Here is a 12,877-nt window from a genome sequence, read left to right as displayed (position 1 = left end):
CGGGAAATATGGGCTGGAGCAAGCAGAGGCCAGTGTGGAGGTGGGAAGGAGGGGAATGTTTATTGGGGGGATGTGGTGGGCAGGGGAACATCACTGTCGCTCATACATCTCCCGTAGGATCTTCATGCTTTCTGAGTACCGAAGCTGGTTCCGATGAGATGCCTCCTTCCACCTGTGTTGGGGGTAGAGAAGCAGAGGGAGGACTCAGCAGCTGGGGAAGAAGCCATAGGGGTACAAGCAGGTTCAGGGACGCTCACCTCTGGCGGATGCGTTTCCAGCGCTGCATGTTGCGGTAGATGAGCGTGGATGGTGAGGGCTCAGGCTCGGAGGGCTGCGTGGACAAAGGCCAGGAGGGGTTGGCCATGCCCAAGCCCCGTACCATATGCCCCATGGCCCTGGGCCAGCCTGCATACCCACCTCATCATCAGGGGTACCCTGGATCTCAGGCTGCAGGGGGGATGGAATTCGGGATCTGCAAGCATCTCCAGGTGGCCCAGGGGCTGTGGGTGGAGGCAGCTTGTACACGTCACGACTCTTGCTATTGGTGACCTCTGAACTCTGGGGACACAAGGGCCCCACACCAGGCCCAAGAGAGTTAGAGAAGAGGGCCAGCAGTACACACTTCACCCCTCCTGCCTTTCCCAGTGACAGCAGACACGAGGGTCTCACCGGGGACCTGTCTTAAGAGCCATGTCAAAGAAATGTCGGCTCCAGGGATCCCTGCCTGTATTCTGTCCAGCCCAGGGACCCCCAATCACTCCTAGCCAGCCCAGTAACCCCCACCTGCTCCACTAAGCCAGGTGGCTACACCTGTTTGCAGTAAGGACCCCTGTCAAGCCCCCCAGCTTTTGGGAACCTCTAATCTTGGAGGTCACATCTACCTGCCCAAGGGAGCCCTGTCCCTTGTCCCTCTCCGGCCAGGCAGTCATGTCTGTGTGCTTCAGGGAGTTCCAGCCATACCCTCGGCCAAAGGGTTAGCATCTGTGTGCCTCACCGGATCCAGAAATCACAGAGACCTGTGCCCATCTCTCCCACTAGCTTTGGGAGAGGACATCTTTCACCATCTACCCACTGGCTGTTGAGAGGGGGCCCACCACACATCCAACCTCCTCATCCTCAGGCAGCGGGGGCAGTGGTGAGCTGGGTGAGCGTTCACGCTCGCGCACTGAGGGGCTGTTGCGCATCCAGGCTCGGCAGATTGGGTAGAGCGGTGTGTTCTCACTGAACTGAGCCAAGTCCACACTCCGGTCAAACAGCTTGATCACATACGTGTCTAGGGTAATGGGAGGGGAAAGTGTGTGACCATCCTCACACAGCTCCCCGACCCGGCCTGCCCTCTAGAGCCACTGCCTACTCACTGGATCGCTGTGGCCCTCCCTCAGCCAGCCCGTCATCCATCTCCCTCCTCTTCTTCCTCCGCTGGTGGGGGAAGCGGGCGGATGGCCTGTGTGGGGCAGGAGAACATCAGGACCAGGGCGGGGGCTGGCGACCTCCCGTCAGTCAGCTGGGGCCCCTGCCACCTTACCGTTTGCCAGTGGCTGCAATGGAACAATCCCTGTGGGGAGAGACAAGGTGTCAGCAGGCTGACCCTCGAAAAAATGCCCACTCAAAACCGCCCAAAGGGCGCCCTGGGGATACTGAGATGTTCACATGGACCCCACCAACCCCTTAGACCCTGTGTCCCGCTCACGCCTCCAGGGCTGTAGGTGGCAACCATGAGGGGACCTAAGCTTCTGCTGCCACAGGGTCTCTGTACATGCAGGGTGGTTAGGACTATGGTGGAGGAAGCTTGGACGAGGCAGGAAGTTGTCCAGCACAAACCCTCAGATACAGATCCCAGCCACAAAACTTACTTGTTGTGGGTGTCTGAGGGGGTTTTCCCAGCTTCCTCCTCCAGACGCTCCCTGGTAGCAGAAGAGAACTGTGGGCTTGGGGTTTCCAGGGCTGAGTGGGAAGGCACTGAGTGGCTTTTCCATGGGGCCCCTTGCTCCCTAAGCCAGCCTCTGGGGTCTTACCCAGATCCCCCCAGGACCAAGAGGGTCCAACTTGCCAGGACCCCTAACCCCCTATGACCCGTGCCTGGCCAGGTTCCAACCTGTCCATGTGACTCTTCTCCAGCAGACACTGCAAAACAGCATCGAGTTGGTTCCGGGCCTTGGCCATCTCCAACTCTGGGGAAGAAGATACCGAGCAGGAGTCAGTTCCCAGGCCCAAGGCAGGTGGGCAGACAACTGGGCGGGGGGAGAGGCATGCGTATCCAAGCCTTCAGCCAGAGGGGTGCAGTGAGCAAAGACAACTGATGTGATGAGCAAGAGCACTGGGCCCCAGGGTTGTCCCACATGCTCACGTGTGACCAAAGGCAAGTCACCTTACCTCACTGAGCCTGTTTCCTCATCCTGAAAATAGGTCTCCCAATGACACCTATCTGCAAGGACTGTTGTGAGGTTTAAATAAACCCATGGTGTGTATGACTCTCTTAGCAACAACAGTAATAATATAAGTAAGTTATACAGAGTACTTTTATGTGCCAAGAATTGTTCCAAGCACGTCACCCCCATTAACCCCGTTACATTTTCACAATAACTCTGGCAGGTAGATATGATTATCCCCATCTTATGTATGATGAAACTGAGGCACAGAGAAGTTGGGCTACTTGCTCAAAGTCACACAGCGAGGAAATTGCAGGGCTGAGATTTGCACACAGGCCATCTGGCTCCACAGCTCAAGTTATAAGGCAGAGACTCAAACTGGGTGCAGAATCTAGCCCCCAGATGTGCTCTGTTTGGCTGAGGCAGTGGTGTTATTTAAAATCTGAACTAAATCTGAAAGGACAACATTTAATAATTTGGAGACTGCACCTAAAAATATCCATTTTGGGCAGGAAATGACATCTGGGCCCCCCTTCCTGCATTCCCGGCTCTGTCAGCCTATGGGTTTACTTCCCCTCATCATAGAACTTAAGGAGGTGATGATGTTATAAATATTCTCCTCTTGCTCTTGTGAGGTGTTTGCTCTCTTCCTCCAACCAGTACCTAGCATCACTCTGGCCCAATGCTCAAAGCCTGGAAGGACACTTGGGGACATGCTTTGCCAGCCCTGGGATGGGGAGACACAGGGATTCCCAACATCACTGAGGAGAGACAGGGTAGGGGTGAAGGGCTAGGGGCAGCTGAGATTCTAGCAAAGAGCCCTGGGCAGGAGCCAAGGTATAGATCACACCCACATCTCTTTCCCTAGCCCCTGCTTCTCTTCTGAACCTTAGACCTTGGGATCCCATGGTCTCCTAGATACCTTTCCCTGAACATCCCCTAGGCCCCTACCATCTACTGGGTCCCACACTAGGGTTAGTGCCTCTCTAAATTTTACCCCTTTTCCTGGGCCCCCATCTCGGGGGTAGCCCCGGTGTCCCCTAGTCCCTCCCTGGGTCTCGTAATAGACACCTCTCATCCTCCCCCACCCAGCTTTACCAACCCCGTGGCCTGTCCATTTGGCCTCCTGAGTGTCTCTCCACATATCCCCTCCCTACTCTGGTCCTCTCCCTTCCTTCTCCGGGGCTCCCAGCCTCAATTTCCTCTTCTGACCGAACCTCCACAAGGTGGCCGGAGGACTCTTTGGAAAACCAAACCAACCCTGATCCTCTCCTGCTTAGAACACTCCACGATTCGGCAGAGCCCCGGGACTGAGCTCTTCGGCCCGGTGTTCACAGGCCTCCATGACCCTGCCTACCCCTGCCCCCCAACCACCATTTGTGGCCAAGCCTTTACTCTTCCACCCACGATTCTTTTGGCATTGGGGGGGGGGGGCATTTTTATTAACTCGCTCCTCAGCTTCAAACCCTCCCTTGGCCCCCCATTTCCCTCAGAGTAAAAGCCAAAGTCCTAACTTGCGCCCACAAGATCTGTCCTCCCTCTCGCTCTCTGCCGTCATTCCCTCATGCTCCCCACCTCACTCGCTCTGCTCCAGCCACACTGGCCTCCCCGCCCGTCCTTGCACAGGCCACATGAGTCTTCCACCTCAGGGCCTCTTCAGACCTATTTCCTTGGTCGGATTTGCTGTTCCCTCACCTATCCCCATAGCTCTCTCCCTCATCCTGTCAGATCTCACCTTCTCCTGTTTTTGTTTTATTACCACTTATACCATCTAACACCCTACACATCATTTTGCTTTTTTTTTTTTTTTTTGGTCTGGATTCCGTGCCTCTCCCACCACGATATGCCAGTCCTGGTTTCCCATCAACTCGGGCCCAACTGAAAATGACTTCCTCTCTCTCAGCCTCGGTTTCCCCATCCACCACACTTCTCCTACTTCCTAGGATTGTTGGGGTACAGTGACTGCCAGGATTAAAAGCTTCCCTGCACTTCAGGCGCCAAGCACCTTTGCTGGAGATGACCACTGCTGGAAACAGGGCAACTGAGGCAGAGCCAAGAAGGGTCCCTTTCAGAGTCACACGGCTCCGGATCCCGGTGTCTTACCGCACCACACGGTCTGAGCCACCACCATTCAATCTCAACGCCACCTTGAGCACAAACCGGGAAGGTATGAGGAGGGCAGGAATCGTTCCACGCCTGACATAGCGGTAGTCAGGTGGGCGGCAGGAAGAAGTCGCGTGGTCCGTCTTATCGCGATAATCCTGTCTTTCGGGACTCCCATACCCCGATCGGTCAGTGCTCCCCTAAAAGCCCCCTACCTCGGGGTCCTCACCTGATTTCTCCACTTTCACCTTCACCGGGAACATGGTTTGGGTCTGAAGTGTGGCTAACTGGGTCAGAGGAGCCCAGAAGAGCCCAGGGTCACAAATCAAAGCTGAAGGCAGACGGGAAGAGGTCAAGGTAAGCTTTGTGTGCGCCCAGTCCTCCGCGCTGAGGAAGTGTCCGGCGGCGACCGCCACCGCAGCCGCCACCTCCACTAGTTTCCCTTCTGTGGGCGGGCCCCTTTGGCAATTTCTTATTTCCATTTGTCGGTGCGACCGTCGATCTCGTCCCTGACCAATTGACAGCTGCCGCCATCGGCTCCCAGGTCTAAGTCCCACCTTTCTGAGGCCCCGTTTCCGGAAACAAACCAACAACATCCCGGAGCGCTTCCTGGGAGGTGTAGTTCCAGCTCCCAAGACGCAGCCAGAGTAACGGCGCCTGCGCCGCGCGAGGCACGGTGGGTGATGGAGGATCAGGGCTTCGCGAGGCTTCTTGGAACTTGTAGTGTTAGAACCTTTGAGTAACACCAGTTTAGCTGTTGACCCGTTTATTTAACCGTGGGAGTCCTTCTTGTCCCTGAGGAGGAGAAGTCTGGAGTTAGGCCGGGTTCAGTCTCACTGAGCACTCGCTAGGTGCCAGCTACCTGTTAACCTCTCTTCAGGCACAACCTTTTATTTAGCAAGTATTTATTAGTGGGCCAGGCACTCTTCTAGGCACTGGGGACACTGCACTGAACAAAACGTAATAGAGCGTATATTTTGGAGGATGTAAGATTACAAGAAACAAGTGAAGCATTTTAAATGAAATGTGATGAGAAAGGATACAAGCTGAAGGCACATCGGGACTACCAAGGCAGGGATTGGAATTTTAAATAAGATGGTCAAGGAAGACTTCTCTGATAAAGCTCTTGGCTATATCTGTTGCTGCGGACAACATCTTCAGAAAACGGGAAACTTCCATTTACCGCATGTTTTGGCTCAGATAAATTCTAGGAGGTAGCACTGATATCCACATTTCTGATGAGAATACCGAGACCAAGGGGGAAAGTACAGTTTTCAAATTCACACACCACCAGCACAGGATAAAAGCCCCTAGTAGTGCAAGCATTATTCCTTTCTTAGTTCTGCATCTGGAAAACGGGGTTCCTGAGCAGGAAAGTTGCTATTTCAGAGGGTGCAGAGAATGAAGGATTGCACATGATGGGTGAAGCACTAAGCCTGGCACAAAGTGGGCATTCAATACATATTTCTGAATGGTAATAATCACTTTATGCTTCAACCTCCAAAAGATCCAGGAAGTCAATATAGAGAATTAGAGTCCTTTATTGGGGGATGTCAGCAAAGAACATAGGAAATGGGAACAAGTCTTAGGGGTTTGAGAATGAGCTTAGAGTAGAGAAGCCCATCCTGGGCGAATGAGCAGGTCCCAGGCCTGTGTGGAGGAAGCTATCAGGGAGTACCCAGGGGTATGGTGAAGGAGAGGTAGTCACCAAGGGCGCCCCAACGGGGCCGGTAGATCTGGAAGATGGTGATCCAGGTGGTGAGCACAATCACCCAGAAGAGGAAGCCCAAAGCTGAGCGCCAGACATCTGTAAAAGGGAACAGGAATGGGTAAGGCCGGCCTCCACCTGCTCCCCGCCCCCCGCCCCGCCCCACGCTGGCCCTCTCTCCTCTTCCAGAACCCCATGATTTTGGAACCTCCATCATTCCCTGCCAACACCTGATGGCCTCCCTTCATCCGTGCGCTGGACTCACAGCCTTTGATTTGGCTCTGCTCCGTGTATGCTGGGACAAGGAAGGCCTCTCGGAAGAACCAGAAGATGTTGACCAACCAGAGGAAAGGCAGGAAAGCAAACCCACCTAAGAGGAAAAAAAACCAAACGAGCGTAAGGCAGTGAGGATCCTCCTCTCCCTCCCCTCCCCCTGCCCCAACTCCCACCTAGAGGACGGAAGGCTCTCCCCCATATCCAAGTTCAAATGGAGATCTCTGCTATCAGAGACTTAGAAATCCTGCCCCGCCCCAGGGCCCTAAAATCTGACTCCTCGTTCATCTCTTTCTCAGGACCCAGAGTCCGGCCCAACTCTCCCGTCTCTTGGGACCCAGAAGCTGAGGCTCCAGCCTCCTCTTTCCTCAGGTCCCAGGCCCTTCCCTCAGACCCAGGAGTCCGCAACCCCAGTCGCTTTATCCCTTGGACTCAAGAATCCAGGCCCCCAGGCTCTCTTCCCTCAGGCGCTCTAGTCCGGTCCCCTCTCTTCTCCTGGGATCCTAGGAACCGGCCCTTACCCAGGTAGTACTTCCGGCACAGATTCAACTTCTCCTCGTTAGACACCCGCTCCAAGTTCATAGTTGCGCTGAGGCCGAGTCGTCCCGCGGGTCTGCAGGGCAGGAGCCAAGCCTTGACCCCAAGTGACAGATGCAGGGATCGCGAACAACCACGCCCCTATAACGACAAAACGGAGATAAACTGAAGGGTGGGTTTGCTGAAAGAAGGGTACCCCGGTCCCCACCAGCAAGCTGACTGGGTCGAACGCCCTTCATGTTTATTCGGGGGCGCGAACGGCCCCCAACTCACCAGTGCAGTCCACTTCCTCCGCTTGGAAGCCTTAGCCACTTTCAACGTCGGACGTTTGCGCGAGATTCGGCAAGTATCTCTGGAGTTTGTAGTCTTTTTGGATGCGGCAACGCTGCACGCATGCGCCTTCAGGGAACGCCAGGTGGTGATTTTGCGGGGAGGGCGCAGGCCTCTAACCCGCAAGCGCAGTAGGCAGTTTCTGAGCGCGTGCTGTGTCGGGAGGCAGCGACGAACTACACTTCCCAATGCTCTTAAGCAACGGAAATGACGTAAAGAGCAGAGAGAGTTGGAGGGTTCGGGTAAAAATGGCTGAATATTTAGCTTCGATATTCGGGACTGAAAAGGACAAGTGAGAACGGGCGCAGGGAGTGGCCCCTTGCGGGGGCCGGGACCGGGACATTTGGTTCCCTGGTGGCTGGGAGGCGTTGGGCGGTGTTTCTGGGGTGTCCGGCCTTCCCGGCCCTCGGTTCACCTCTGTCTTTGCACCTCTTCCAGGGTTAACTGCTCTTTTTACTTTAAGATCGGGGCCTGCCGGCACGGGGACCGGTGCTCCCGGCTTCACAACAAACCGACTTTCAGCCAGGTGAGACCCGGCACGGAGCCTTGAGGGTTAACGCCTTCCGGCCATTCCCCTTCTGTTGGCCATCACCACGAGGTCCCGCCTTTTCCGGATTTCTAAGCCCCACCCCACCACCGGCTTTTTTCGTGTCGAGCCTCTGCAGGTTCCTCCCCTTTCCTTCAGGCCTTTCTCCCAGGAACTTGGCCACTACCCCCGTACGTACGAATTACACCGCTGGGCTGTCCCCGAGTGCTAGGTGTCTCTTCTGGTTTCCTTAGGGGCAAGCATCGCTTGATGCACTCAAAGATGCTTAGGCTTCTTCTCTGTTGCCAAGTGTCACCCCCAGCCTTCATGCCTCACCTCACCCCTTTGCATGCGCTCAGGCCCCGCCCCCTTTAAATTCTGTTCAGACCATAGTGCTTCTCAACCTGTACCGGAATCCACAGAACACCGCCCAAACCGCAGACGGATCGCACTGTGAGTGAGGGACCGGTCTTGGGGGCAGGGCGGACAGCCCCCAACAGACCACCCGCTGATTTCACCCTGCCCCTCCCCAGGTCACGTGAGCGACGTGGAGGTGCAAGAACACTATGATAACTTCTTCGAGGTGAGGGTTGGCAAGGGATGGGCTGAGTTTCCTGTGGAAGAGGAGCTCAGCTGAGTTCCTCCCGGTCTTCCGCAGGAGGTGTTCACGGAGCTGCAGGAGAAGTACGGGGAGATTGAAGAGATGAATGTGTGCGACAACCTGGGGGACCACCTCGTGGGCAATGTCTATGTCAAGGTGCCTCCTGTCCCCACATGAGAGCCTAGAGGTGGAGGCATTTCAGTGCCTGATGGCCACCAATGAAGCCTCACAGCTTGAGGTCCATCACTAAATCCATCCCGGCCCCAGAGCTGCTGACTAATCCCCTAAAGACTTCCGAGTGTGATTGCTGACCCTGATCGACTTTGCCCTCAGTTTCGGCGGGAAGAGGATGCAGAGCGGGCAGTGGCTGAACTCAATAACCGCTGGTTCAACGGGCAGGCCGTGCATGCTGAGCTCTCTCCTGTCACCGACTTCCGGGAGTCATGCTGCCGGCAGTATGAGATGGGGTATGGTAGTATGGGGGTGGGATGGGCACCTGGAGTCCCAGACTCCTGTGTGTTGGGGTGCTGTCATTGCCAACAGCCTCGTCCATCCATCCATCCATCCATCCATCCATCCTCTACCCAGGGAATGTACCCGCGGGGGCTTCTGCAACTTCATGCACCTGCGGCCCATCTCCCGGAACCTCCGACGTCAGCTGTATGGGCGGGGACCCAGGCGCAGGTACCTCAGGACCAGCCTGTCAAGATACCTCATACCCTAAGGGCCCTTATACTCCAAGGTGGACCTGATCCTGTGCCCCAATAACAGCGTCTCTCTTTTGTATCCAAAGACTAGCTCTGAGCACCGTCCAAAGACCAGCGCCTGAGTCTCAACCCCCAAACCAGCTGGGACTCCAAAGCCCCAAACCCAAGACCAGTCTGGATCTCCAGTCCGGAGATCAGTCCCTGAGAACCTGTCCTGATACCACGCAGGAACTCTGGTTACCTGCCCCATCCCAGAGCAGAGAGGCAGACCCGGGGAATGGTGCCGTACTCCTTCCAGCTCTAACCCTCATCTCTCTACTCCTGTCCCCAGGTCGCCCCCGAGGTCCCATACCGGCCACCGTCCCCGAGAAAGAAACCGACGACGTTCCCCGGACCACCGGCATGGCCGCTTCTGAGACCCTGGCTCCCTTGATCTCCACCCTTGACAGGCATAAATGTTCCTGGCCAGGACCCCTCCTGAAAGCTCCCTTAACCCCCCAGTGCCATCTTCCCTAGGCTCCGGGGCTCCATGATGTAAATCTGTTCAACACAGGGACCTTCTCTCACCACCCCTCCCCTAATAAAGTTCTGTATTGAGGGTTTAGAACCTGTTAGCTTGAGCCTAGCTGTGGGCAGGAGTTTCCTTCCACCCCCACACCTGACGAAAAGGGGAAGCGGGCTGGGCTCTGGCCACAACTTCTGCTGAAGAACGTCCCAACAACAGGTGGGAGAGCAGCAGGCTCAGGGCCCAGAGCTCTAGAAACCCCTCAGTGGGACTGGTTGGGGTGGGGACGCCTCTGTGCCGGGAACCTCAGCACGGCTGTCTCCGGCTTCTCAAGGGGGAGGCGCCTGGTTGTGGCAGGTTGGAGGATTCCCAGCCGGGAGGAGATTGGGTTTAGGGAGCTAAGGTAGGGTTACTGGGAATTGAGTGGGAGTCTCCAGAGGGTGAGGGCTGGGTCCTCCATGTCAGCTGCCCTGCCGTGGGAGTTGGAAATAACCTACTCCTTAAGCTTACCATATGCCAGGTGCTATTCTAAGTGCTTTACTTCAAGCAATGATGTTAATTCTTCACAATAGACCTTTGAGACAGGTACTGTCATCCCATTTTAGGGTTGAGAAAAGACGTAAGGAAGATGGCAGAGGTGGGATATGAGTCCGATCATTGTGGTTCCCGACTCCTCATTCTAGCCATCTTGAGGCCTTGCTGGCCCTTCTCATAATGGGCCAGGAGCTGGACTAGGGGCTAGGGGTAGACTCCCGTCTTCCAAAGGGGTCTGGGGATCCCATGCCCCCACATCACTGCTTCCTTCTTCTGCCCGGGTTTCCTGGAAAGTGTGACAGAAGCGCTGCGGTCGGAAGTCCTGCGGTCACGGCCCCCCTCGAGGCTGCAGACCCCGCTCGGATGGGGGGGCCCCGATGCCTCCTCCTGACTGCCGCGCTGCTCCTGGCCCCGGCGGCGCCTCGGGGGGCCTCCCAGCACTGCGGGCGCCTCGAGTACTGGAACCCTGATAACCGGTGCTGCGGCAGCTGCCTGCAGCGCTTTGGGCCGCCCCCCTGCCCGGGTGAGGAGCCCGGACGGGGGTATGCGTATGTTCGGGCGGAGCCAGGGGGTGATAAGGAGCCAGGGAAGGGAGGAAGTCTGTGGGTTATTGTCTGTGAGGCTTGCTTCGGGGAGGGGGCGGCGGGCCTTAACGCAGATGAGACGATGTGGGGCTCAGCCTGTGATGGAAGGGATAGTACCGGTTACGATAGGGCCACGGCAAAGGGGTATTGCCTGTTGGGCGGGGTCGCGGCAGTGTTCAAAGGGTGAGGTGTGTGGCTAAATCAGGAGTGGGCGGGGCTTGGTGCCCGAGCTGGGTGGGGGTAGTGGGGGGGCGGGGCCTGTGAGGAGAGGGTCTCGAGACTGGCAGGGCTCGTGCGGGGAGGGTGGGCACGTCGGTGATAGGTTGGGTTAGTGGAGTCCAAGGGGTGGGGCCTGCTGGGATAGGACAAAGGGGAAAGGGTGTCACTAGTGCCGGAGAGGAGGGGCTGGGCGGCCACACGTGAGACCCTGTTTCCCACCAGACTACGAGTTTTCGGAAAACTGCGGGCTCAATGACTCTGGCGATCACGTGTCCCGCCCCTTCAAAGAGTGTCCTATTGGGCAGTGCAACCCCGACAATGCGGAGCTATGTAGCCCCTGTGGCGGCGGAGCCACGGCCCCTGCTCCCGCGGGGAGCCGGAGCGGAACACAGCGGCGCTGCAGAGAGGTGCTGGTCGGGCTCCGGAGGGCCTGGGCTGGGGTGCCGCTTGCGGGAGGCGGAGCGGGGGTGGAGGGCGTGGTTTGGGTTGGATGGGCGGGGTCTGGATCAAGGGATGGGGGGTGTAGCCCCACTGAAGAGGATGGGGTGGGGGCATAATAGGATCTGGGGACCCACCTGGGTTAAAGTGTGTGGGAGGGGGGCGGGGGTTAAAGTGTGTGGGAGGGGCGCGGGGGAGCGTGGGGGGATAGCTGGATCAGGCGGGGATTTGGTCCCACGGAGGGATAGAAGGATGGAGGTTCAGGCTGAGGGGCCGGGAGTGGGGCATACCTCCCGCTTTCTTCCAACCTATTTGCAGAGGTCGGTCCCTCCGAAGGAGCCCTGCCCCCTGAAGTCTGGGAGACCAGTGGTCCTTAGCTCCCAGGAGCCCGGCCCATCGGCGATCTCCAGTCTTTCGTGGACATTGGAGCGCAAGGTCGCTCAGCAGGCCTTGCCGAATTTTGCCCTGCCGGTCGTGCTGGTTCTCATGGTGCTGGGTCTGCTGGTGACCTCAGCAGTGATCCTCCTGCTCGCCCAGCGGTGCCACCGCCGGGCGAAAGTTGTCCTCCACCCATGTCCTGGCGTGGTTTGTGGCAACACCAACATCCATACCCTCTTCCCCGCACACTCGTCCTCTTCAGGCTCCCAGGAGGCATCCGAGGCAGGGGCCCCACCGAAGGAGGCGGCTCTGGTTCCACTCGTGGGCAGAGGTTAGTCGGGGACAGGCCAGGGAGGGAGAGGGTGGCCTGGGAGATTGCCCTTCCTCTCCATCACCCCTCCACGGCTCTCCCAGAACTGCCGAAGCTGGCCTCGCAGCCCCTGTCTCGCCTGCTGGAGGAGCTGGAGGTGCTGGAGGAGCTCGTGGTGCTGCTGGATCCCGAGCCTGGGCCGGGTGGGGGGACGGCCTGTGGCACCACGAGACACCTGGCAGCGAGGTACGGGCTGCCTGCCGCCTGGTCCACCTTCGCCTACTCACTGCGGCCCAGGTGCTCGCCGCTGCGGGCCTTGGTTGAGATGGTGGTGGCGAGGGAGCCCTCTGCTTCTCTGGGCCAGCTCGGCACACACCTGGCCCAGCTAGGGCGGGCAGACGCGCTGCAGGTGCTGTCCAAACTTGGCTGATCCGGGCCTTGCCCAGCCTCGTTCTCAATAAAGTTTCCCGTGAAATAAGCGCCTGCCGTCTCCGGGCCTCATTAAGGCATGCTTTTGAAATACAGTCCTCATTGGGCCGAGACCCAACAGGAATCCTCTCCTTCCAGCACGTACACGAGACCAGATACGGCCTGAGGCGCCACTGAGAGCTGGCCTCGGGTGCCTCTGGGCAACCAAGGTCCTCTCCGGGAAAGGGCCCTGCTACCCCTGGAAGGGCTCTCATCCGCAGGGACCCCGCCGGGTTCTAAGTGGGAATCCGGAGAGCACATGTTGCTCTGACGTTGTAAGAGACCCC

The 12,877-nt window shown here is 57.5% G+C and overlaps 4 protein-coding genes across 9 annotated transcripts; 2 read left to right on the top strand and 2 right to left on the bottom strand.

Annotated features, from left to right (window-relative positions):
• Positions 1 to 35: 35 nt before the first annotated feature.
• LIN37 (lin-37 DREAM MuvB core complex component) lies at positions 36 to 5,225 on the bottom strand. 3 transcript variants are annotated; one of them, XM_027617894.2, is made up of 9 exons: positions 4,702 to 5,218; positions 2,096 to 2,171; positions 1,854 to 1,904; positions 1,526 to 1,555; positions 1,359 to 1,444; positions 1,107 to 1,273; positions 418 to 558; positions 258 to 331; positions 36 to 172 (listed from the first exon to the last, which is right to left on the bottom strand). In XM_027617894.2, the coding sequence occupies exons 1-9, from the start codon at positions 5,066 to 5,068 to the stop codon at positions 91 to 93; spliced, it is 1,074 nt and encodes a 357-aa protein (XP_027473695.1). In that variant the 5' UTR covers positions 5,069 to 5,218; the 3' UTR covers positions 36 to 90. The 3 variants fall into 3 exon arrangements, with proteins under 3 accessions (XP_027473695.1, XP_035580913.1, XP_027473696.1); XM_035725020.1 differs by lacking the exon at positions 4,702 to 5,218 and adding an exon at positions 4,473 to 4,625; XM_027617895.2 differs by lacking the exon at positions 1,854 to 1,904 and having other exon boundaries at positions 4,702 to 5,225.
• Positions 5,226 to 5,995: 770 nt separating this feature from the next.
• On the bottom strand, positions 5,996 to 7,421 carry PSENEN (presenilin enhancer, gamma-secretase subunit). The gene is made up of 4 exons (XM_027617988.1): positions 7,264 to 7,421; positions 6,975 to 7,131; positions 6,446 to 6,550; positions 5,996 to 6,279 (listed from the first exon to the last, which is right to left on the bottom strand). Exons 2-4 carry the CDS (start codon positions 7,033 to 7,035, stop codon positions 6,140 to 6,142), a joined length of 306 nt encoding a protein of 101 aa, XP_027473789.1. The 5' UTR covers positions 7,036 to 7,131; positions 7,264 to 7,421; the 3' UTR covers positions 5,996 to 6,139.
• A 62-nt stretch (positions 7,422 to 7,483) lies between these two features.
• On the top strand, positions 7,484 to 9,803 carry U2AF1L4 (U2 small nuclear RNA auxiliary factor 1 like 4). 2 transcript variants are annotated; one of them, XM_027617920.2, is made up of 9 exons: positions 7,484 to 7,612; positions 7,759 to 7,846; positions 8,233 to 8,299; positions 8,380 to 8,429; positions 8,505 to 8,603; positions 8,781 to 8,914; positions 9,036 to 9,131; positions 9,241 to 9,390; positions 9,486 to 9,777. In XM_027617920.2, exons 1-9 carry the CDS (start codon positions 7,509 to 7,511, stop codon positions 9,568 to 9,570), a joined length of 873 nt encoding a protein of 290 aa, XP_027473721.1. In that variant the 5' UTR covers positions 7,484 to 7,508; the 3' UTR covers positions 9,571 to 9,777. The 2 variants fall into 2 exon arrangements, with proteins under 2 accessions (XP_027473721.1, XP_027473722.1); XM_027617921.1 differs by lacking the exon at positions 9,241 to 9,390 and having other exon boundaries at positions 9,486 to 9,803.
• An 18-nt stretch (positions 9,804 to 9,821) lies between these two features.
• IGFLR1 (IGF like family receptor 1) lies at positions 9,822 to 12,588 on the top strand. Of its 3 annotated transcripts, XM_027617885.1 has the most exons (5): positions 9,822 to 9,878; positions 10,488 to 10,716; positions 11,219 to 11,403; positions 11,753 to 12,143; positions 12,227 to 12,588. In XM_027617885.1, exons 2-5 carry the CDS (start codon positions 10,557 to 10,559, stop codon positions 12,550 to 12,552), a joined length of 1,062 nt encoding a protein of 353 aa, XP_027473686.1. In that variant the 5' UTR covers positions 9,822 to 9,878; positions 10,488 to 10,556; the 3' UTR covers positions 12,553 to 12,588. The 3 variants fall into 3 exon arrangements, with proteins under 3 accessions (XP_027473686.1, XP_027473684.1, XP_027473685.1); XM_027617883.2 differs by lacking the exon at positions 9,822 to 9,878 and having other exon boundaries at positions 9,999 to 10,716; XM_027617884.1 differs by lacking the exons at positions 9,822 to 9,878; positions 10,488 to 10,716 and adding an exon at positions 10,731 to 10,960.
• Positions 12,589 to 12,877: the final 289 nt, after the last annotated feature.

This window comes from Zalophus californianus, chromosome 17 (assembly GCF_009762305.2).
Source record: "Zalophus californianus isolate mZalCal1 chromosome 17, mZalCal1.pri.v2, whole genome shotgun sequence".
NCBI classification, from domain to species: domain Eukaryota; kingdom Metazoa; phylum Chordata; class Mammalia; order Carnivora; family Otariidae; genus Zalophus; species Zalophus californianus.
Note: the sequence above shows the minus strand (reverse complement) of the source record. Positions and strands in the feature narration are given on the sequence as shown.

Bases quoted from the DNA above. Each gene is read 5' to 3' on its own strand.
- LIN37 (XM_027617894.2), bottom strand. From the start codon at position 5,068: ATGTTGTTGGTTTGTTTCCGGAAACGGGGCCTCAGAAAGGTGGGACTT. The intron at 2,172-4,701 runs GTGAGGACCCCG...CTTCTTCCCCAG, and splicing joins GGTGAAAGTGGAGAAATCAG to AGTTGGAGATGGCCAAGGCC. The intron at 332-417 runs GTGGGTATGCAG...TTGTCCACGCAG, and splicing joins AGGGTACCCCTGATGATGAG to CCCTCCGAGCCTGAGCCCTC.
- PSENEN (XM_027617988.1), bottom strand. From the start codon at position 7,035: ATGAACTTGGAGCGGGTGTCTAACGAGGAGAAGTTGAATCTGTGCCGG. The intron at 6,551-6,974 runs GTAAGGGCCGGT...TTTTCCTCTTAG, and splicing joins GTGCCGGAAGTACTACCTGG to GTGGGTTTGCTTTCCTGCCT. The intron at 6,280-6,445 runs GTGAGTCCAGCG...TCCCTTTTACAG, and splicing joins GCAGAGCCAAATCAAAGGCT to ATGTCTGGCGCTCAGCTTTG.
- U2AF1L4 (XM_027617920.2), top strand. From the start codon at position 7,509: ATGCTCTTAAGCAACGGAAATGACGTAAAGAGCAGAGAGAGTTGGAGG. The intron at 8,915-9,035 runs GTATGGTAGTAT...TCCTCTACCCAG, and splicing joins TGCCGGCAGTATGAGATGGG to GGAATGTACCCGCGGGGGCT. The intron at 9,132-9,240 runs GTACCTCAGGAC...TTGTATCCAAAG, and splicing joins GGGCGGGGACCCAGGCGCAG to ACTAGCTCTGAGCACCGTCC.
- IGFLR1 (XM_027617883.2), top strand. From the start codon at position 10,440: ATGCCCCCACATCACTGCTTCCTTCTTCTGCCCGGGTTTCCTGGAAAG. The intron at 10,717-11,218 runs GTGAGGAGCCCG...GTTTCCCACCAG, and splicing joins TGGGCCGCCCCCCTGCCCGG to ACTACGAGTTTTCGGAAAAC. The intron at 11,404-11,752 runs GTGCTGGTCGGG...ACCTATTTGCAG, and splicing joins CACAGCGGCGCTGCAGAGAG to AGGTCGGTCCCTCCGAAGGA.